The sequence below is a fragment of the Schistocerca cancellata genome, chromosome 5 (genome assembly GCF_023864275.1).
Source record: "Schistocerca cancellata isolate TAMUIC-IGC-003103 chromosome 5, iqSchCanc2.1, whole genome shotgun sequence".
Lineage (NCBI taxonomy): Eukaryota > Metazoa > Arthropoda > Insecta > Orthoptera > Acrididae > Schistocerca > Schistocerca cancellata.
Genome location: NC_064630.1, coordinates 196,484,311 through 196,507,428, shown reverse-complemented (window position 1 = coordinate 196,507,428; position 23,118 = coordinate 196,484,311). Strand labels below are relative to the sequence as shown.

The 23,118-nt window shown below is 41.7% G+C and overlaps 1 protein-coding gene across 1 annotated transcript in view; it reads left to right on the top strand.

Moving 5' to 3' along the window:
* LOC126188442 (centromere-associated protein E-like) overlaps positions 1 to 23,118 on the top strand; it is a 618,456-nt gene that overhangs the window by 37,128 nt on the left and 558,210 nt on the right. Inside the window, exons 4-11 of the mRNA XM_049930047.1 lie at positions 8,230 to 8,277; positions 8,395 to 8,488; positions 19,543 to 19,624; positions 21,353 to 21,580; positions 21,650 to 21,695; positions 21,785 to 21,833; positions 22,285 to 22,398; positions 22,489 to 22,695. Coding sequence (XP_049786004.1) covers positions 8,230 to 8,277; positions 8,395 to 8,488; positions 19,543 to 19,624; positions 21,353 to 21,580; positions 21,650 to 21,695; positions 21,785 to 21,833; positions 22,285 to 22,398; positions 22,489 to 22,695 — 868 coding nt within the window. The remainder of the gene's footprint in view (positions 1 to 8,229; positions 8,278 to 8,394; positions 8,489 to 19,542; positions 19,625 to 21,352; positions 21,581 to 21,649; positions 21,696 to 21,784; positions 21,834 to 22,284; positions 22,399 to 22,488; positions 22,696 to 23,118) is intronic.

Below are 23,118 nucleotides of genomic sequence, written 5' to 3'. Positions count from 1 at the left end.
GGCTGCAAGAATGTGCTATTACTACAAAACAAAGCAATGAGGATCATTATTTCAAGGACCCCCCCCCCCCCCCCAAAAAAAGACCACTGTAAACCAATTTTCGCCAGGTTAGGAGTTCTGACTGTTTACAGTCAGCAGTATATATTGAGCTGCCTCTTCCACATAAAGAGAAACCATGATATTTACAGAAAGAGAAATGAAGTTCACAAATACAGCACTCACAACAAAGGCAGTATCGACATGCCAAGGTGTCAATTAGCAGAGACACAAAGCAGCTTCCCAAAGGTGGCCCTAAAATTGTTTAATGCTCTACCTGATCACATTCAGTCTTTACCATGGAAGCAGTTTAAAACTACTGTTTTGTGTAAGCTAAAATAGCAACCCTTCTACAATATTGAAGAATTCTTCTCTAGTTATAGCATAGTGTTTACTTGAGCTGCAGCTCAGTTCCATGACTCCAACAGCAACTGTTGCATTAAATTTCATTATATACTTGTATCTATTTTATAGTTGTGATATTATTGTAATCTAATTTATAACTTAAATATGTCTTGCAGTATTAAATTACTATCATAGTAGAGTTGTATTCATGTATTTTGATAATGTTGTATCTTGATGCTGTCTGTCCAGCTGTGGCTGGTGAATGACATAGAACTGGTAATAAAGGTAATAATAAAGGTATTCATATTATGTAATGAACCATAGTACTCTCCCAAATCTGCAGCAGAACAATCAAGAAAAATTTCATACAGACAAATTTTTGAGGGAGTATAAGAGCAGAAGAAAAATTGTATATGACTAAGTAAGATGAATTGGTGTACACTCACTGTTTTGAAGGAAAACTCTGCACAGACTTACATCATCCCATTCATTATACAGAACTTCTTGTATTGTAAGTTTTACAAATATTTGCCTTTGTAGAAGAAGGATGTTTATCACACTCCAGAGACTCCTCAGGAAGTAACAAGTGTCATCTTATTGGTGTGCCTTCATCAAAGCTAATTTGTCTTTTTTGAGCTGCTAAAATTCTGTTTCAAGTTTTTTTTTTCTTTTATCTTAATGATGCGGTACTTGGCAATTGCAACAGTTCATCAACTGGAGCTAATAATGACCTCTCAGAATGATCTTCATCTTGTGACACAGACTGAAAATTGAAAAGTCTTCATATAATCTCATTTGGCTCAGTGGTTCTGTTTCCACTGACAAGGAGATATGCATCAGTTGTGGAATTAAAACACCTTTTAAGGAATTCATGTGGTGAAATCAAGACCAAGTGGAATTGTGTTATGATGGATTTTTCCCTGGATCACCTAATCTCACTGTCCCAAGGTTTGTTTTAAGTTCTTCTCTGTAACTCTCTCAGAGGTGTTTCCATTTAGATTTCACCATTTTAACTGAAATAATAATTAAAAGATGTAAGAAGATATGGCTGTTTAATTCCTTATAGCTCCAAAACTAGAAAATTGATGGACTCAGTAAATGTCCATTTCAGTAACAGTCAGATAAAACAAATCTTCATGTATATGATTACAATACTTGTAATTTTTCCTCACCAACTGTGAAAAGTAAAGGAACTTCTTCTTTCTGCAACAAAAAAATTAGCTTGAGCAGCGACTCTTGTTAAAAACAGATGTGTACTGCAGAAAGTGAAGTGTAGCTTCACTGGCTCACACTGGAAATGTTAAAAATTTTGAATGATTCTGGCAAGGCATGGGCTGGCTGCCAGTGTAAACACTGTGTAAAGGCAGGGTGAGTACCACCTAACGCACAGGGGTCATACAACAATATAGAAGCACCACAAACACAACACATTATCATGTCTAATACAGTGTAGGAAAAACATTGGCGTTCAAAACAGCTTCCAGTCATCTCGGAATGGATAAATACAAGTCCTGTATGGTTTTTAATGGACTCTAATATCATTCTTCCTGCAAAATAATGACAAGTTCAGGTAACAATGATGGAGGTGGATAGCAATCACGCAACCTTCTCTTGAAAGCATACTGCAAAGGTTCAATAGCATTGCGATGTGATGATCGTGGTCGTCAGAGGATATGTGACAATTCATTCTCATGCTCATAAAGCTAGTCCTGGTCAATGTGAGTTGTGTGCACAGGGACTCTGTCATCTTGGAACACTGAATCAGCATTGAGGTAACAAATATTGACCCTAGGATACACCTGATCAGCCAAAACAGTCAAACAATCCTTGGCAGTATTGTGAACTTGCAGAGTAAATACGGAGCCCATGGAATACCAAGATGTGGCTCCTCAAATCATCACCAACCCCTCCCGTCCTGTGTCAATTTTGAGATGTAAGTTCAGCCAGAAACTGGAAACACTGTGAAACAAGACTTATTTGACCAAATGACTTTCTTCCACTGCGCTTTGACTTCTGCACCATGTTTTTCTGTTATTGACATTTGGTGTGTGGTTTTGAAATTTGAGCTCGCCCTGAAATTCCCTGCTTATGGAGCTCCCTTCATCTTGTTTGGTGTTGACATGGTTCCTGAGTGTGACATTGGTTGTACAGTAACTTCTGTTGCTGTCATCCTCTTAATTTTTGTCACAGTCCCCTTCAGTGACTATCCGTCATGATCACTCTAACACACACTTTCATCCACTTTTCCTGTATATGGGATAAATCTTCAATATGGTGCCTCATGAAACACCAAACAATTTGGCTACCTTGGTTACGGAAGCAACCACCATATAGGCACCAACAATTTGTCCACATTCAAATTCACTTAGCTCCAACATAATGCACTCACAGTTACAGACAATACTGTACTGACCACAACTGTGTGAATTCCCAAAGGACCAAACTGCTGAGGTCATCGGTCCCTACCACAACTGATACTTGCAATGCATAGAGGACATTACACAGGAGTTGTTCGTGGTCAAATACAACAGCACAACCTTCAGGCTTGGCTCGCATTTGCGTTTAGATTTGAGCATGAATTTATTGCAGTGTTTCCGTATTTTTGTCCAACCTCTGTATAAGACTTACTGTTGGGAACAAAACACTTGCTAGGTCCTTAACATTTGCAATGAAAAGGTCAAGAATATTCCACTACATGTATTTTATTTATGTTGCAAAATGTGTATCATAATCATAATAATGAATTCTTAACAGAAGAAAACTTTAAAGAGAAAAGTAAGAACCATAAAATCAACTGAGGGATTAGAAAGAGTCTGACACATCAGGAATTTTATTGCTTCTGTGATGAATTTGATTCAATGGCTGAGCTGGGAGCAATGGGAGTTCATATCTGTGAAGCATAGAACGGCACAGTTTCAGCAGTATATGGATCTCCAACATACAGATTCCAGCTGGTGGCTCATGAAGAAATACCAGACATTAGATGCTGAGTTTCTAATTCCATTTGTAAATGAAAAAGGATTTTATGGTCACACATTTCTGATAGAGCTCAATGTTCTTTTATTTTCCCTTATCGACGCAAACTAATTATGAATGAAAGCAAATCGTAAAGCAACCAGGACAGCTCTGACACATCAAGAGCCCCAGAATCACTCCTCTTCAATACGTTTTTATTGGAAGTACGAACAAAGGCTTTTTATTTTGTTCTGATTTGCCTTTGTTGTTTCCAGGTTGTTCTTATTTGTGAGGATCTATAGACAATTAATTAGCCTCACTCTGTCAGTATAATCCATGGAATTAACAAGCTAGAAAAAATGAGATAAAATTAACAATGATACTGTTCAAATTTTGTGTGTTTCTCACTGGACAACTTAGCCAGCCTGTTAATATGAAGGGAAATTTGAATGTGTGCTAAAAACTGAGTCTTTCAACAGCAGGACACAGTAAAACATAGCACCAAATGGAGAAAACTGCAGAAAACAATTGCATGTGTTTCTCCTCCTGGGATGGGGAGACTGCTGTGCCTGCGTGCGGTTACCTGTGTGCACAGTTCAGAGGTATGCATGACTTTGCTCTTGTGCAAGCACCTCATTGCCTCTTTGTGCAGTGGTCACATGTGCCTAATGTGCACAAAATGTTTCACAGGTGTAAATGCACCTTTAGACTGCCTCAAGACACGTATAGGTACACAGTTTCTTGCTGTAATACTTGTCATACTGCATTAGACCTATAATGTAAGATTATGCCTCTTAATGAGTAGATTATGACAGCATTTTAAATTTTTGAATTTGGTTAACAGTTGTAAGAAATACTGAAAAGAGAGAGAGAGAGAGAGAGAGAGAGAGAGAGAGAGAGAGAGAGAGGTTTGTTGCCCCTGGAAGTCGTTAGATAGGCAACCTGCAACTGGATACATGTGTCACAACAGGCTGTTTAGTAATACAGATACTGTTCTTCTGTTATTACTTTTTTGGCCACTGAGCATATTTTCATTTTTTTTTCCATCTGTATGAATTACTTTTCCTGGAGCATGAGAATTCACTTTTTTCTGTTATTATCCTGTAAACTGCCATGTCTGTTTTTATCCAACTGTGATATATTTTTTTTCTTTTTTTTTCTCCTATTAGATGCTTTGCATATGTGAAGTGGCTAACATTCCCTTACATGTCCTTTGTATCTCATATTAAAATTTTTTGCTCTTTTTCCAATGTAGTTTGAGTTTCAAGTCATATGTTATTAGAGTATTTTGTTTATTGTTCTCATATATCATGGTTTTTAATCTCTTTTGTGTTTTGCTATTTGTCATCATTATCATCATCATCATTTAAGACTGATTATGCCTTTCAGTGTTCAGTCTGGAGCATAGCCCCCCTTATACAGTTCCTCCATGATCCCCTATTCAGTGCTAACATTGGTGCCTCGTCTGATGTTAAACCTATTACTTCAAAATCATTCTTAACCGAATCCAGGTACCTTCTCCTCGGTCTGCCCCGACTCCTCCTGCCCTCTACTGCTGAATCCATGAGTCTCTTGGGTAACCTTGCTTCTCCCATGCGTGTAACATGACCCCACCATCTAAGCCTGTTCGCCCTGACTGCTACATCTATAGAGTTCATTCCCAGTTTTTCTTTGATTTCCTCATTGTGGACACCCTCCTGCCATTGTTCCCATCTACTAGTACCTGCAATCATCCTAGCTACTTTCATATCCATAACCTCAACCTTGTTGATAAGGTAACCTGAATCCACCCAGCTTTCACTCCCATACAACAAAGTTGGTCGAAAGATTGCACAGGTAACTTAGTCTTGGTACTGACTTCCTTCTTGCAGAAGAGAGTAGATCGTAGCTGAGCGCTCACTGCATTAGCTTTGCTACACCTCGCTTCCAGTTCTTTCACTATGTTGCCATCCTGTGAGAATATGCATCCTAAGTACTTGAAACCGTCCACCTGTTCTAACTTTGTTCCTCCTATTTGGCACTCAGTCCATTTATATTTCTTTCCCACTGACATTACTTTCGTTTTGGAGATGCTAATCTTCATACCATAGTCCTTACATTTCTGATCTAGCTCTGAAATATTACTTTGCAAACTTTCAATCGAATCTGCCGTCACAACTAAGTCATCCGCATATGCAAGACTGCTTATTTTGTGTTCACATATCTTAATCTCACCCAGCCAGTCTATTGTTTTCAACATATGATCCATAAATAATATGAACAACAGTGGAGACAGGTTGCAGCCTTGTCTTACCCCTGAAACTACTCTGAACCATGAACTCAATTTACCATCAACTCTAACTGCTGCCTGACTATCCATGTAAAGACCTTTAGTTGCTTGCAAAAGTTTGCCTCCTATTCCATAATCTTGTAGAACAGACAATACCTTCCTCCTAGGAACCCCGTCATATGCCTTTTCTAGATCTATAAAGCATAGATACAATTCCCTGTTCCACTCATAACACTTCTCCATTATTTGTCGTAAGCTAAAGATCTGGTCCTGACAACCTCTAAGAGGCCTAAACCCACACTGATTTTCATCCAATTGGTCCTCAACTAATACTCGCACTTTCCTTTCAACAATACCTGAGAAGATTTTACCCACAACGCTGATTAAAGAGATACCTCTGTAGTTGTTACAATCTTTTCCATTTCCATGTTTAAAGATTGGTGCGATTACTGCTTTTGTCCAGTCTGATGGAACCTGTCCCGACTCCCAGGCCATTTCAATTATCCTGTGTAGCCATTTAAGACCTGACATTCCACTGTATTTGATGAGTTCCGACTTAATTTCATCCACCCCAGCCGCTTTATTGCACTGCAATCTATTGACCATTTTTTCCACTTCCTCAAATGTGATCCTATTTCCATCATTATTCCTATCCCATTCTACCTCGAAATCTGAAGCATTACTGATCACATTTTCACCTACATTGAGCAACTCTTCAAAATATTCCCTCCATCTGCCCAAGGCATCCACAGGATTCACCAGCAGTTTTCCTGACCTGTCCAAAATACTTGTCATTTCCTTCTTACCTCCCTTTCGAAGACTGCTAATTACACTCCAGAATGGTTTTTCAGCAGCTTGACCCATAGTCTCCAACCTGTTTCCAAAGTCTTCCCACGATTTCTTCTTGGTTGCTGCAATTATCTGTTTGGCTTTGTTTCTTTCTTCAACACAATTTTTGCTATTTGTCTCAAAGGATATTTTAATTCTTTGTTTCTTCATGTTACTAACTTTGTATTTGAGCTGGTTGTGTTATGCTATGGTGTGCCATTTTGTATTTGTAATGTGATGAGTTTGTGGCATAAGTGTGCATAGTGTGTTACTGTTATACGTTGATATATCTGGAGTGCAATTATTTTTGTTGTCTCATGTTTTTATCTTATTTTTAATGGTGTTGTGTAGCTCGTGTACTATCATACTGTTGTTTCGAGCTGTACTGATCATCATCTTTAGTTCCTTTGATATTTGTTAGATATTTTTGATTTTGAGGTGAATTTATCATACAGAAAAGAGCTGCCAGGGTAATGACTAACGTGAGAAGCTGAGAGAATTGCATACCAAAATTCAAAGTTCTCAATAATTTAAGAGTAAAAAATATGCAGTCTCTGGGTATTAAAGGGGTTGAGTCGTTGAATGGCTCATAAATGAAACTGAGAGCTTTGCTAGCTTTTGTGCACGCTGTAGAGCGCCCCCGCCCTCTCCCCCCCCCTGCCCCCCCCCCCTTCCCTCCCCACACACACAGTGTGTCCACTGAATCCACTGTCCTGGATTTGCAGCTTGACTGTAGTGAGCAGTTGTATAGGATAGGATGGGGGAGGGGAGAAAGGGGGCTGGGATTGTGGAGGAGTGTTGGGGACATATGGTTGATGACTGGCTGGGGGCACAGCAGCTGCATGATGGGAATCCAAAAGGGAGAGGCAGGATAAGAATGCGGCTTGGGCATCAGCACAGATGAACGTGTGGAGTGCGTGATGATGCAGAAGAGTGGATTGTGGGGGAGATTGCAGTGGAATGTCAGAATATGTGGAAGAGAGTACAGAGACAGGATGAGTGAAGTTAAGGCCCCTAGGACAGGACCTCGTGTGAAAGCTGTCATGCCACATGCCAGCTCTGCTGCAATTTCTGAGCAGCATTATATGTGGGTTGAATGCACAACAAGCTATCTACCCAGAAGAATGGCCACCACCAAACTGTGGCCGACGTCATAGTTGACCTCTAAGTGGTGGAAAACACTACTGATTACAATGTGTTTGATTTCAATGGTTGATTCACAAATCGTGCCATCTGGATGCTTTCCCCAAACACTATCTTCTCTGAATTACATAGATCAGAGTTGTCTTTGTAACATGTCATTATATCCTGTAATCCTCCTTGCCTTGGTCTCTGCTAGTCCCCTCTCCCACATCCACTGCCACCCCTGTCCTGGGACTCTAACTCTGCTCATCCTGCACCCATATTCTCTTGACGCATTCTCCACTACTTCTATTGTTTCTCCTACCCAATCCATTCCTCCATGTCAGTGTATGCTGCATGTGCACTCTTACACTGCTACAGTGCTGCAGCATACTCGTTTTGCTTATCGCTCTCAAATTCCTGTCTTATGCATCTTCATTTTTCTGTGTGTCCATCCACTTCCTCTGTTTCGTGAATAGTAACCTATCTCCATGTACGTATCGTAGACCATCCTGTATTTTACATAGTATATAAAAGTTCAGTCTGTAAAGATGGCATTGTATCTTCCATAATCCTTAAGTGCAGATCTTCATATTTGACTTTGTAGTTTGCTTTAGTTGGAACTCTTAAAACATATCCACTAATACAATTGTTTTTGATTTGTTTCCTCTTAGGGAGCAGCCTCAACAACATATCTCAGCAGAGGTAAGATTTTTATTATCGTAACATAACAAATAGTTGTCGGGCAAAGATAACGTGTGGTTAGTTGTGCTTAACATCTCTTAGATGTGTGTAGTGATAAGGAGAGAGTTTAGCCTATGGTATTAATTTTGGTGCAGATTAGTTCATCTTATATCTGCTCTCATCTCAGATAATGAAATAAAGTCGTCCATCTGCTCCTCTCAAGTAGAACTTAATGTTTTTGATAATGTGGTTTGTACTGCAGAAATATGTTTCACCAACAATGAATTCAAACTGTGAAACAAAGATGTTAAACGTAATATTGTTCCCAACAAAATGCAAATAGTATTAAACTTTTCATAGTGACCAAAAAAATAGTTTTCTACACAGCAATATGCATATATACAGATGACTGTACTGTCATGCACACAAGGTATAAAAGGGCAGTGCATTGGTGGAACTGTCATTTGTGCACAGGTGATTCATGTGAAAAGGTTGCTGATGTGGTTATGACTGTACAATGGAAATTAACAGACTTTGAACACGGAATGGCAGTTGGAGCTAGATGCATGGGACATTCCATTTTAGAAATCGTTAGGGAATTCAATATTTCTAGAGCCACAGTCTCAAGAGTGTTCCAAGAATACCAAATTTCAGGCATTACCTCTCACTGCTGACAATGCAGTGGCAGACGGCCTTCACTTAACAACCAAGAGCAGTGGCATTTGTGTACAGTTGTCATTGCTATCAGATGAGCAACACAGCATGAAGGAACTGCAGAAATCAGTGTGGAATGTATGACAAACATATGTTAGGACAGTGCAACAAAATTGGGTGTTAATGGATTATGGCAACAGATGACCAATGTGAGTGCCTTTGCTAACAGCATGTCACTGCATGCAGTGCCTATCTTGGGATTGTGATCTTATTGGTTGGATGCTAGATGACTGAAAAACAATGACCTGATCAGATGAGTCCCAATTTCAGCTGGTAAGAATTGATGGTAGGGTTCGAGTGGTGTGCTGACCCCATGAAACCATGGACCCAGGTTGTCAACAAGGCACTGTGCAAGCTGGTCATGGCTCCATAATGGTGTGGGCTGTGTTTACATGGGATGGATTGGTTCCTCCGGTCCAACTGAAGTGATCATTGACTGGGAATGGTTATGTTCGGTTACTTGGAGACCACTTGCAATGCTTCATGAACTTTGTGTTCCCAACCAGTGATGGAATTTTTGTGGATGACAATGCGCCATGTCACTGTGCCACAATTGTTCATGATTTGTTTGAAGAACATTGTGGACAATTCAAGCACACAACATGAGTCCCACTGAACATTTCATCTCGGGGGCTCACAGCTCATTTGTGGATACATGTGTGGTGTGCGTGAGGCCCTGAGCTATTGCAGCCTTTCTTTTCTCCTGAGTTTCATTCCCTTCCCCATATCCAGTCCTTCCCATCCCAGATCCCCCCTCCCTCCCCCTGCACCTGGTTCCCTATATGACAATCTGGCTATTTCCTCAGTTCTGCTATTCCCTTTTGTCTTGTGTCTCTTGTTTCCACTCTCCCTTTTTTATCTGACCCTCCTTGGAATTTGACGTCACTTTCAAAATTGCTCCTATAGTGGGAGTCATTTGGGGAAGCACTCGCTCCCTAATATCTCTGTTGTGAGTTCCTCTCTCCCATCCCACCTTCCCCCCTTCCTTCCCTCTGTAGACCTAACTTCCTCCTTGCTAGGTCACCAGAACATGTAGCCACTCTGTGTGGTGGAGCTGTTATGTACCCAAATGACTGAGCCCCCTGTCAACACAGGGATCCCACTTCTGGTACCTGAGCTGTTCCCGCTTTGTGTATGTGTAGGAGTTGCTGCTCATTTTTTTGAGGCATTGGAACTCCGGCAACAACTGCTGTCCCAGCTAGCCCATGCCGCAGCTGTGTGGCACCCACGGAGTGAGCACCTGATGGGAATGCATGGTACCAGGGTGGGCACTCCTCACCTGAAGCATGCTAAGCTCCATACGCTCTTCCACAGCCATTTCTTCTGACAGGATCTTTTTCTCCTTGGTCTTCCCTTCCTAGGCCACATCTAGGGAAGATGGCCAGACCCATTGGCTTAGCATGAAGTCCTTTCTCTGCTACCTGTTTGTTCCAGGATAGATGGGGTGACTTCCACTGCTACCAAACCCTTCTTTTCTTACAGAAAATATCAAAGATGAAGTTGACTATTTGTTGTTGTTGTGGTCTTCAGTCCTGAGACTGGTTTGATGCAGCTGACTCATTTAGTAAGACACAATCTGCTTCCCTACTGATCAAACCCTTTTCTGCCAGTCACTTGGCTTGTAACTTTGTGCTTGCGAGCGCTTAGGAGCCATCGCGGTGAGCACCACTCCTCACCAGTCCTTAAATATGACCCAAGACATTATCTTCCCCTAGGGACCTCTTTCTTCAATCTGACGAGGAACTCATCATTAATCTGGTGTGGTGTACATTTTGTTTGGCAAGTCGAGAAAGGTCCTAAAGAAAATAACACTGATACCAGTGCTTTCATGCTTGCTTTTGGTGGGAACAACCTTCTGGAAAATGTCATAGTTATGGTTTACCATTGTGCCATGAAGCCCCATATCCCACTTCCCATGTACTGTTTCCAGTGCCACTGTTTGGTCACATGTCTTCACGAAGTGAGGCAACTCCTATTTGCAATGACTGTGGCTGTCCCCTCCATGGGGAGAATCCTTGCACCACACCACCCAATTGTGTGAACTTTGCTGGCATACATTTCATCACTCACTGGATTATCCAATTTATAAAAAGGAAAGGAACATCCAGGAATTCAAAACTCTCAACTGCCTGTCCTAGTCAGTGGCCTAACAAAAATTCAACCTTATCCACCTGGTATCTTTAATGTCTAATTTTGCTTCTGTTGCATCCTTACCTTCTCATTCCTCCTTACCTCCATCCTGTCCCTCTTCCTTTTCCTCCGCTCTGGTGGTTCCCATTCCCTTCACAGAACCACACCTTATCCTCAACCGGAGAGGAAATCCTCTTCTCTGACACCTGCTGGGACTGGCGCTCCCTCTAAGAACGTCCCTCCCCAGCGTCTCCACGAAAGAAACCTGTTACTTAGAGTTGGACTTGGGACCCACACTCTGTGGGCCTCAAGGTCACTCCTTCCCTTTCAGATCTTTGATATTGCTGCAACATGCTCACTTCATGCCCACACCTCCTCTCAACCTTCGAAGGTGAGAAAGATGTGTAAGTTTCAGGATGATGCCCATCTCCGATGTTCCACGTGGTGTTGCCCCCTCCCTCTCAATTGGGGTTTTACATTCACAGATGTCACTGTGTCCTTACTAGTAACAGACATTGACTGATTGCGGCCTATTCAACAGCCATCCAGCCTCTTGTACTACTGTCCTCTAATGAAAGGAATCAGATTGGCCCTTTGTGAGCCTCCAATGGTGACTGTGGTCCACATGGATGTTATTAGTTCCTGGGTTCCTTTTCATACTGTGCTAGAAGGGGTGGCCATTTGGATCCGTTTAGACTCTGTGGTAACAATATGTAACTTTTATCTCTCCCCATACTGGCCTCCTTCGTGCTCTTCTATCCCTCCTTCAACAGCTCTCTCCCCCATTTCTTCTCCTTGTTGAAGACTTGCTGACTAGGCTAGATTTCTGCCTGCTCAACAGTGAAACCCCCACACACTTCGGTGTGCCACACAACACTTTTGCGCCCATTTATCTTTCCATCTGTAGCCGTGGATTCCTCCCCTCCATTTAATGAGGAGTTCTTGACAATTTGTGTGACAGTGATCATTTTATGATCATCTTACCTTTTCTCCAGCATCGCTAACCTGGGCACCCTGTCAGGGGGCCTTTACTAATGTGGATTAGGATGCCTTTTTGTCGGTTGCCATCACAGTCATGACAGCACTGATGAGTTCATATGGAGTTTGAGTGACACCACCCTTTCGACAGCTGCTTTGCTGATTCCTTCTTCCTTGGGTTATCCCCGATGGAAGACTGTCCCTGAGTGGACCCCCAAAATTGCTGTGGCTATTAAAGACTGCCATTGTCCCCTACAAATGACATCCATTTTTCAACCACCTCTTGGCCTTTAAATGGTTTTGTGCCTGAGGGTGTTATCTTATTTAACTCCAGAAATAGATTTATTAGTAACAATATGCTGCTGCCGTAGGGCCACATACTCCCTCTTCACAGGTATAGATGAAGCTCAGGCACATTTTTGGCCACAATCTTCCTACAGGTGTCCCAGCAATTTCCATGAATGGTGTTATCCTCAACAGCCCGCACACTATTGATGACCATTTTGCTTGGCATTTGCCCGTGCCTCAGTGTTTGTCCCACTATCCACCCGCATTCCATCTTCTCAAACACTGTGTGGAATGACTCCATTTATCTTTTGTTCCCTGCCATCTGGAGCCTTATAATGCCATTATTAGTGAGTGGGAATTTGCCAGTGCCCTTGCTCTCTGCCCGACGCAGCTCCTGGACTGGACCAGGTGCACGAACAAATGCTTCTACATTCATCAGTGGATAGTCAATGTCATGTACTTGCCCTTTTTAATATATCTGGAATGAGAGGGGATTCACTTCCCAGTGGCAAGAAAGTATCGTTATTCCAGTTTTGAAATTGGGAAAACCGCCTCTTGAGTTGGACTGCTATCATCTGATCAATTTAACCAGTGTCCTGAGCAAGTTACTTGGATATATGGTGAGTTGAAGGCTGTATTGGGTCCTTGAATCCTGGGATCTTGTGGCTTCAACCCAGGGTGGTTTTTGTCGAGGCCACTGTACTGCAGATGATTTAGTCTATCTGGAATCTGCTATCCGAAAGGCTTTTGCCTGGTATTAAAACCTTGTTGCAATCTCCTTCGATAGGCATAAAGCTTATGTTACCACATGGTGCCCTCACATCCTTACCACTTTACATAGTGGGCCTCCGTGACCTGCTCCCCCTTTTATTGGAAATTTTTATTCATGTCACACTTTTCAAAAACAGGCTGGTGCCTCCCATAGCAGCTCCTATCTGCACAAGAACGGTGTTCTGCATGGTTGTGTTTTGAATGTCCTTCTCTTTTTAGTGACTATCAATGGTCTTGTGGTGGCTGTGGGGTGTTCAGTGTTCTCTTTGTGTGCTGATGATTTGTGTATTTGCTTTTGTTTGTCAGTTATGGGCGTTGTTGAACACGGACTGTAGGTAGCAATACACCAAGCGCAATCTTGGGCTCTCACTTATGGATTCCATTTTTCAGCTGCCAAGACCTGCATTATGCATTTCTATTGTAACTGCACAGTCCATCCCCATCAGGATCTGTACCTTGATGACCAGTCCCTCAGTGTGATGGCCTCTCAAGGATTTTTGGGACTGGTCTTCGGTGCCCAGTTGGCATGGCTTCCCCCTTCTTCGTCAACTAAATTGTACATGTTGGTTGCATGTCAACACTCTTTGATGCCTCAGCAACACCAGCTGGGACAAGGACCACTCTACTCTGCTATGGCTGTACACAGCATTTGTCCAGTGCCTTCTAGATTACAGGAGTCTCACATACTGCTCAGCATCACCTTCGACATTACAGATGCTGGACCCAATACACAGCTGTGGGGTACGACAGGCAGCTGGTGCCTTTCTTACTAGCCCCATGTTCAGCCTCCTAATGGAGGCAGGGGTTCCACAATTGCGGGTTCTGCTCCAGCAATAGTTGATTGCTTATGCATTAAGGATCTGCTGCTCTCCATTGCACCCGAACTACCGTCTCCTCTTTCCAGATATAAAGATTGACCTCCCACAACAGCAGCCCACATCTGGGATTATGATTGCCATCGGCATCCAGTCCCTTTTCTCTGTAGTCTAGCTCTCCCCTCTGTGACCTCTTCTCCAGGCCCACTCATGTACACCTTATGGTTGCATCCCTCGTCCACAGCTTTGTCTTGACCTGTGAGAAGGTCTGAAAGACACAGCTCATTCTGAGATCCTCACTGCCAATTACTCTCCATTATTGGCTTATTTTGGGTGTCAGAAGTAGTCTATACTGATGGCTTAAATATTCTGGTGGCTTTGCTAACATTCATGCAGAATGTAATGAACTCCACTCCTTGCTTGATGGCTGCAGTGTTTTCACTGTGGTGTTTGTAGCCATCTCTCATTCTCTGGGGCATATCTGTTGTGGCACCAGCGAGTCCTTCCTCGCCTGTAGCAAATCGTTTAGCAGTTAACAAGCTCTTGACCAGTGTTACCCTTACCATCTACTTGTTCTGACTATCTGGGATTCCTTTTTTGCTCTGAAATAATATGGACAATTCAGTCGCCTTTGTCTGGACCCCAGGTCATGTTGGGGTCCCGGGGAATGAACTCGCGTGATAGGCTGACTGGCCAAATTGACTACCAGTAAGCCATCTCTTGAAATCGATAGTCTGAAATTGGACCTGTGATCATATAAGATGTGGGATACAGAATGGCATAGTGTGACTTCACTGAAGCAACTGCAGGTGATAAAGGAAATGATGAATTTGTGGAGATTCTCCATGCAGGCCTCCTCCAAGGACTTAATCAGCCTCTGTCAGCTCTGAAACTCATGGTCATCTCATCCGTTGCAAGAATCTGCACCACTCTCACTGTGGCACATCTTGCTGGACTGTCCTAACTTAGCCACCCTGCGATGTATTCTTAGGTCTTACTGACGCAGCACCCCTGGTGTTAGTGGATGACGCCTCAGTGGCTGACCTGGTTTTACAGTTTATTTGTGTGGTTTTTATTTTTTATTCCATTCTGCCTTTGTGGGCCTTTGGCTGCTCCCTGGATGAGGCACATCACCTGCCTTTCTCTCTTTTCCCTCCTTTTCTCCCCCCTTGTTTCTTTTTCTAGACTTTGTTGACCTTCAGTAAACTGTGTGGTTTTCTTTCCTTGGGTTTCATCCACTAGGTGCTTCTTTGGTATGTAGTTTTGTTGAATTGCCTGTTCCAGGTAGGAGAGAGTGATGATCTTGTAGTTTGACCCCTTTCATCAGACATTTACAGGACATATAATCGAGAGGTCAGTTCATGCACAAAATGCTGCACTGGCAACACTTCCGCAATTATGAATGGCTATAGAGGCAGCATGACTCAATATTTCTGCAGGGGACTTGCGACGACTTGTTGAGTCCATGCCACGTTAAGTTGCTGCACTTGCTGGGCAAAAGGAAGTCCAACATGATATTAGGAGGTACCCCATGACTTTAGTCACCTCATTGCATATCTGTATTACCAACCAGTAAACTATTTAAGAATAATTCGTGTGCTATGTAGTGAAGTAATAAAGATCCCTTTAGTTAAAAATTTTGTAAAGACTAATGACATATATGGACAGCTCTGCTCTTAAGGAAAAATGAAGTAAAAAAAAATTGTCCTAACAATGTCAGAGTAGTTAATTGCATGAATGCTATCCATTAAATTTAATACTCAATGGAAAAGTTGAGATGGAGTGATGACAATATTATGAAAAGAATAGATTACTACTCATCATGTAATGGAGATGTATAGTCGCAGACAGGCACAACAAAATGGCTGCTAAATAAGTAAGCTTTGAGCCAAAGATCTTCTTCTGCAGTTGAAAACACACGTATTCATTCATGCAGGCACAACTCGCACACATGACCACTGTCTCTGGCCGCTGAGGTCAGATTGCGAGAAACTGTGCATGATGGGAAAAGCAGTCTGGGTTGTGGGATTAAGGTGGAGACTGGGGCAGGGATGGGGAGGAATAAAAGGGCAGTGCTGGAGGTCAGTAAAGTGCTGCTTGTGGGAGCATACAGATACATTGTGAGGAGAGGGTATGGCAGCTAGGTGCAGTCAGGAAATTAGATGTTAGTGGGGGGGGGGGGGAGGGGGGGGGGAGTGATGGGGGAGCAGAAAACGAGAGCAGTCAAGAGGCTGTAGGTGCATTGGTGGAGTAGAAGGCTGTGTTGTGCTAGAGTGGGAGCAGGGAAGGAGGTAGGTTGGTGAAGGACAGAGGCTGATGTTCAAGGCCAAGGAGGTTTACGGGAACATAGGATATATTGCAGGGAGAGTTCCGACCTGCACAGGTCAGAAAAGCTGGTGCTGGTAAGAAGGATCCAGATGGCGCAGGCTATGAAACAGTCATTGAAGTGAAGAACATTGTGTTGGGAAGTGTCCTTAGCAACTGGGTGGTCCAGCAGTAGCTCTGCCTTCAATGCTTTAGATGATACTCATGACTGGGCTGGAGTGTGTGGTGGGGGCAGGATGTGTGGGACAGGTCTTGCATCTAGGTCTGTTTCAGGGCTATGAGCCACAAGGCAAGGGGTTGGGAGCAGGGGTTGAGTAAAGGTGGACAAGGATAATGTGTGTGTTCAGTGAATGGTGGCATACCACTGTGAGAGGTGGGAAGGATAGTGGGTAGGATATTACTCATTTAAGGGCATGACAAGAGTAGTCAAAACCAAGGCACAAAAAATGATTCAGTTGCTGCAGTCCTGAGTGGTACAAAGTCACTAGGGGAATTCTCCTTTGTGTCTAGATGGTTTTGACTTGGGGAGGTGGTGGGTGACCAGAGAGAAAAGGATCAGGAAATCTATTTCTGTATGAAGTTGGGAGAGTAACTTTGGTCAAAGGCCTCAGTGAGCCCATAGATATATTTGGAGAGGGTCAGGTCATCACCACAGATGTGATGGCCATGGGTGGCTAGGTTGTATGGGCGTGACTTCTTGATGTGAAATGTGTGGCAGCTGTCGAAGTGGAGGTATTGCTAGCTGTTGATAAGTTTGATGTGGATGGAGGTACTGATGTAGTCATCTTTGCAGGTGGACGCCAACATCGAGGAAGGTGATTTGTTGGTTTGAGGAGGAGCAGCTGAAGCAAATGGGGCAGAAAGTGTTGAGGTTCTGGAGGAATGTGGATAGGGTGTCCTCACCCTTGATCACAAAGATGTCATCAGTTAATCTCAATCAGATGAGGGGTTTGGGATTCTGGGTGGTTAGGAAGGATTCCTCTAGATCGCCCATGAATAGGTTGTCAGAGGATGGTGCCAGACAGGTGCCCGTTGACATACTATGGATTTGTTTTTAGGTGATGCCTTCAAAGGTGACGTAATTGTGAGTGAGGATATAGTTGGTTATGGTGACCAGGAAGGAGGTGGTAGGTCTGGAATCTGATGGACATGGGGAAAGGTAGTGTTCAGTAGCAGCCAGTCCATGGGCATTAGGGATGTTAGTGTAAAGACAGGCGGCATCAATAGTGATGAACAGGGCACCATATGGCAAAAGGACAGGAACTATGGAGGGTCGGTGGAGGAAATAGAAGGGTAGGTTGCGGGTAATAGGCTGAAGGCATCACACATGCCAGATCTAGTTTCGAACCTAGAACCTCACGTTTCACAGGCAGCACTTTTACTTTGTAAGCTATTAAAGCAAGATTCAGAGATCGCTTTTCACCAATACCCTGTACCTACTTTTCAAACTTCATAATTCTCTTGTATATCTTGTAAGTCTGGCACTCGTGGAAGAAAGGATAATTCAGAGAAAAGGCTTAGTCATAGCTTAGGGGATTGCTTCGAGAATGAATCTTTCACACTGCAGTGGAGTGTGCACTGTTTTGAAACCTCCTGGAAGTTTAAAACTTTGCACCGGACCCTAGGATGGGGCTAAACCATTTCTCTGCATTTATCCTTCCTTCCAGGAGTACTAGTCTCACAAGGTATGCACAACTTCTGTGTAGTCTGGAAGATGGGAGAGAGTTCTGGTGAATTAGAGCTGTGGTGGCAAATCATGAGTTGTTCCAGGGTATCTCGATCACTAAGAGCGTGTTGTGAAGGGAAGATTCCGTATTAGAGTTCCAGTCTGGCATATAGTTTTAATTTCCCAGGAAATTTCAAAACAGTTCACACTCCACTCCACATTGATGGTTGATTCTCAAAGAATATAGTTCCTTATGAGCAAAAGTTGTTAATATTTCATGTAAATTACAAGGTGTACAACTTTGCTTCCACCATTTGCCGATAGGTGGCGACAACAGTAAGTAGCAGTTGAAAGAAACAGATCACAGACATCAGGCAGTTAGCTTGGACCTCGGTCAGCATAACTTCATTCAAACATCAGTCAATTTGTGTCTGCATCATAAAGTTGTTCTTGATTGAAAATGTCAGTTTATGAGCCTAATTCTCGTTATTTGCGGGAGGTGTTACTGTTTTGTTTCAGTATGAAGGAAACAGCGACTGAGTCTCATTGAATGCTCTCAAGTACGTATAGTAAGGATGCTGTTAGTGAAAGAACATGTCGTGAGTTGTTTCAATGCTTCAAGAACGGTGATTTTAACATCGTAGACCAGCGTAGTGGTGGAAGAGAGAGTGTTTTTGAAGATGCAGAATTGGAGTCATTGCTGAGTGAAGACTCGCATCAGACTCAAGAAGAATTGGCACGATTAGTGGGAGTGACACAGCAAGCCATTTCAAAATGTCTCAAGGCTATGGGCATGATTCAGAAAGAATGAACTTGGCTCCCGTGTGAGCTGACACCAAGAGACGTTGAACGGCATTTATGTGTTTGTGAATAGTTGCTTCAGAGGCAAACACGGAAGGGATTTCTGCATCGCATTGTGACCGGGGGTGAAAAATGGGTTCATTATGATAACCCTAAATGCAAAAAGTCGTTGACGGCCAAACTGAATATTCACAGCTCCAAGATCATGCTCTGCATTTGGTGGGACCAGTTCGGCTTCATGTACTAAGAGGTGTTAAAATCAAGTGAAACAATCATGGGTGCTTGTTATTGAATGCAATTAATGCGTTTGAGCAGAGCATTAAAAGACAAACAGCCGCAATAAGTGAGATGCACGATAAAATGAATTTGCAGCACGACAGTGCTTGACCCCACGTTGCAAAAGAGGTCAAAACATACTTGGAAACATTAAAATGGGAAGTCCTTCCCCACCTGCCATGTTCTCCAGACATTGCTCCGTCTGACTCTCACCTGTTTAGATCAATGGCGCGTGGCCTGGCTGACCAACACTTCCGATCTCATGAAGAAGTCACAAATTGGATCGATTCATGGATCGCTTCAAAAGATGAACAATTTTTTCGACACGGGATTCGTACACTGCCCGAAAGATGGGAGAAAGTAGTGGCCAGCGATGAAAAAATACTTTGAATGGTACATGTGTAACCAATTTGTTTCATTAAAGCCTCAAATGCTGGGAAAAAAACGGCAGAAGCAAAGTTGTACACCTTGTACGAAAATCCTTGTGTTCACCTATATGCAATGTATTCAGTCACTTACATATTACATCACTTTTACAGTGTATATTTCCCTACAGACTGAAATGTGATATTACCAGACTCCTTTACAAGGAAGTTATTAAGATAAATAACATAGTGAAAAGTTTATCTATATAAGAACCGTAACATGCCTGTCTCAAAATAAAATACTTTGTCAGCTTCAGTTTGGATTTCAAGTGTCTCTCTAAAGCATGTGTCATTTTTCAATTCACAATGAATATAAAATGTTGCTATTAATATTTTTTTGTAACTTACCAAAAGCACTTGCTTGCGCAGTATACACTATTCCCCTAGAAATATTATGGTATCAGAGATCTGGATGCTAACTGATTTTCATGCTATCTAACTAAAAGGATGCAGAATGGCTCATTAAGAAACCCAGGGAGTGTATACAGTGAACCTACATCTTCATAACAAGAAACATTTACTATATGCATACCACAGCGGTTAATATTGGGTGTGCCCTTGTTCTTGTTATACAGGGTGAATCGCAAAATTTGCACCGCAAATATTGTGCAAATGGAAAATGCTTCTGCTGTGCAGTTTTCATAGAATGGATTGGTAGTCAGGGGCTCATATTTTTAGCCAAGCAAAAGATTATAATAATACTTAGGAAGCATCTTTTTGTGCAAACATACAATGGAAAAATGACTATTGACGTTAACGAACCAAGGGTAATGTAAGTTAGAATGTCAGTTTTGTTTGTTCCAGGATTCTAGTGTGAGTCTTTTATGAGATATCGTATTTTGAAAAGTTTTCACACTGACACTTTTTTGTGCCATTCAACCTACATATTTGATAGGTAAGTTGTTGTTTTGTTTGCTTAAAGTGTGCTAGTGTGTTCCTTGAGTGCCTTGCAACTTGCTAGTCAGGTATTGTGTGACAGCCCAAGCAGTAGCTCGTGAGTCAACAATGGGATTTCCAATGCAGAAGAAGCCAACATACTCATGGAATACGGAGAATGTAGGATGAATGCAGTTCATTCTTGTACAACTATGCAATAAGATATCCCAACCATCTTGGCAGTTATTTTATCACCCTCTTCAGCCAGTTATATGAAAGTGGCAGTGTAACACCTAGACAACGTAATAGAAGAAAACAAGTGATGACAGAAGAGGAGAAAATTAATGTTCTTGTTGCTGTTGCTGTTGATCCGTAAGTTAGATCCTGTGCAATCGCAAGAGGAAGTGGCATGAATTAGGCAAGTGTCCTACACATTCTCCATTGCCATAAGTTCCAGCCATATCACATCTCTCTCCATCAAGAGCTCCATAAAAACAATTATGAGTATCGAGTTAACTTCTGAACATGAGCTTTGAGACAGGATTCTCTAGATGTATCTTGTATCTTTTTTAGTGATGAAGCCTCATTAACCAATGATGGCTAGATAAACTGCCGAAACATGCACTATTGGTCTTTTGACAATCCCTGTTGGCTTCATCAGGTGGAATGTCAGCGTGCACAGAGTGTAAACATATGGTGTGGGATAGTGAACCATCAGCTCATAGGCCCATGTTTCATAATGGAACACTGAATGCGCATAAGTCTCGCTGCCTCCTAACAGACGATCTTCCACTGATGCCAGAAGATATTCCTCTCCAGATTAGGAGGAAGCCGTGGTACCAACATGATGGCTGTCCAGCACATAGTGCATGAAGTACCACAGCATATCGTAATGAACTGTTTCCAAATCATTGGAATGAACACTGGGGCCAGACAAGCAAGTCTGTACTGCGCAAGGTCCGACCACACCAATGAAATTATGTGTGAGAGGGTGAATCAATAAATAAAACCAAAATATTCCAGATTCATATGTGTTTGTATTGATAAGAGTCTGAACTGGTAGTCAGTGTTACAGATCTTATTATATGTTTTGACTCTGAGATCTTTGCATTGAGCATAATATCAGATTTTGGAGACGAAAATGTCAAAAAAGTCAAAACTGCAAATGTAAGTTATCAAAACAGAAATAAAATAATCTCTCATAATTCACCACCTTCTTGCTTTTTTGTATTCCTGAATTCCACATCACTCAGCTCTGTCATTTATGATCACAACAGTGAGTGGCATTATTTTCTTGTTCAGTTATTTTAATATAATGTGTTTTCTGTAATGTACAAATTAACAGTGTTGTTGCTTGTTGATAATGAATTTATGTTGGAAATTAATGTTACGTTAGTATAAAGAGCAAAATAATTGATAGCCCACATTCATCAATAATTAGGTGTTCAACTTGCTGGAGTTGTCTTAACACAAATTGAAGCCATGATATAATAGCAGTAAGTTTAAACAAGAGAGCTACTGGCAGAATTGTAAGTTGTCAAAACAGATATAAAATAATCTCCCATAATTCGCCACCTTCTTTCTTCTTTGCATTCCCAAATTCCACACCACTCAGCTGTTTGGAATTCAGAGGTTTCAAGGGGGGGGGGGGGGGGGGGGGGGGGGAACATTGACTATTGCTCCCATACAAATTTAATTGCTGTTTTAGATGAATGCTCATGGTATCAATAATGGGAAGAAAGGTTTCTGCTTTGAATTTCTCTTCTCCATTCAGCTCAGTCAGAAAGAATATTGCCTGCAAAAGACAATGTTCTGAGTTCAAGTCCCAGTCCAGCACATATTTTTAATCTGCTGGGAAGTTTTGATTGAAAATAGCATTTTAATTTAATCTAATGTACTAGCCAATAATAATATAGTGTTACTCTCTAACAATAATTTTTTATTGTTTGTCTTTCTCTGAATGTAATGGTTATTTTGCAGCAAAAAATAGGAAATAAAGCATCAGTGCCAGATTGTGAGGATAAAGTTGTGATTCAAAATTACCAATCACAAATTTCTCTATGGAAAATTAAGGCATTAGAAGCAGAAGCAAAGGTGAGAGAGAGGTCATGCATTAATAATATGTTCCTAGTGATATGTTCCTGGTGTTAACATATAGTTTTTGTAAATGTTTTATAATTTCAGATAAAAAAACTAGAAGAAGATGCCATCAATAAAAAAAATACTATGAGTGACTTGCAACAGCAATTTGCAGAAAGTCAGACTTGCCTGGATTCAACACTCAAGGAGAATGAGAAATTGTGCTCTCAGATAAAGGCACATATGGAACAGATGTCTTTAAAAGATAAAGAAATTGAAAAAATCAAGAAAGCCATACTTGATATGGAAAGGGTGAGTGAATTTTCTTCAATACCCACGTGCTGTTACATTGCATTACATCGCGTGACTTGTATTATAACAACTTAAATTTATGAATTTTTGTAATATTACTTGCTAAGATGAATTAAGTTAAAAACTAGTCCCTTATCTTCATTACAGTAAATTGTAACAAATCTTTCAACAAACGTTCCTTAACAATATCAGTATAAACAATAGTCAGAAATAATTTAGTGTCACATTACCGTGGAAAACTTCTCATGGTCTATAACTAGGGCCATCTTTAACCTGTGGAGGACCTGGGCACATTAGGATAATGGAGCCCCTATGATCTTGACAGAGCACTATTTTGTTAGAATAGACAAAGAAGGTAGATAAGTGGGGTTCTAGATATATTTTTATTTCTTTACAGTCACATGAAATGAATAGATAATATAA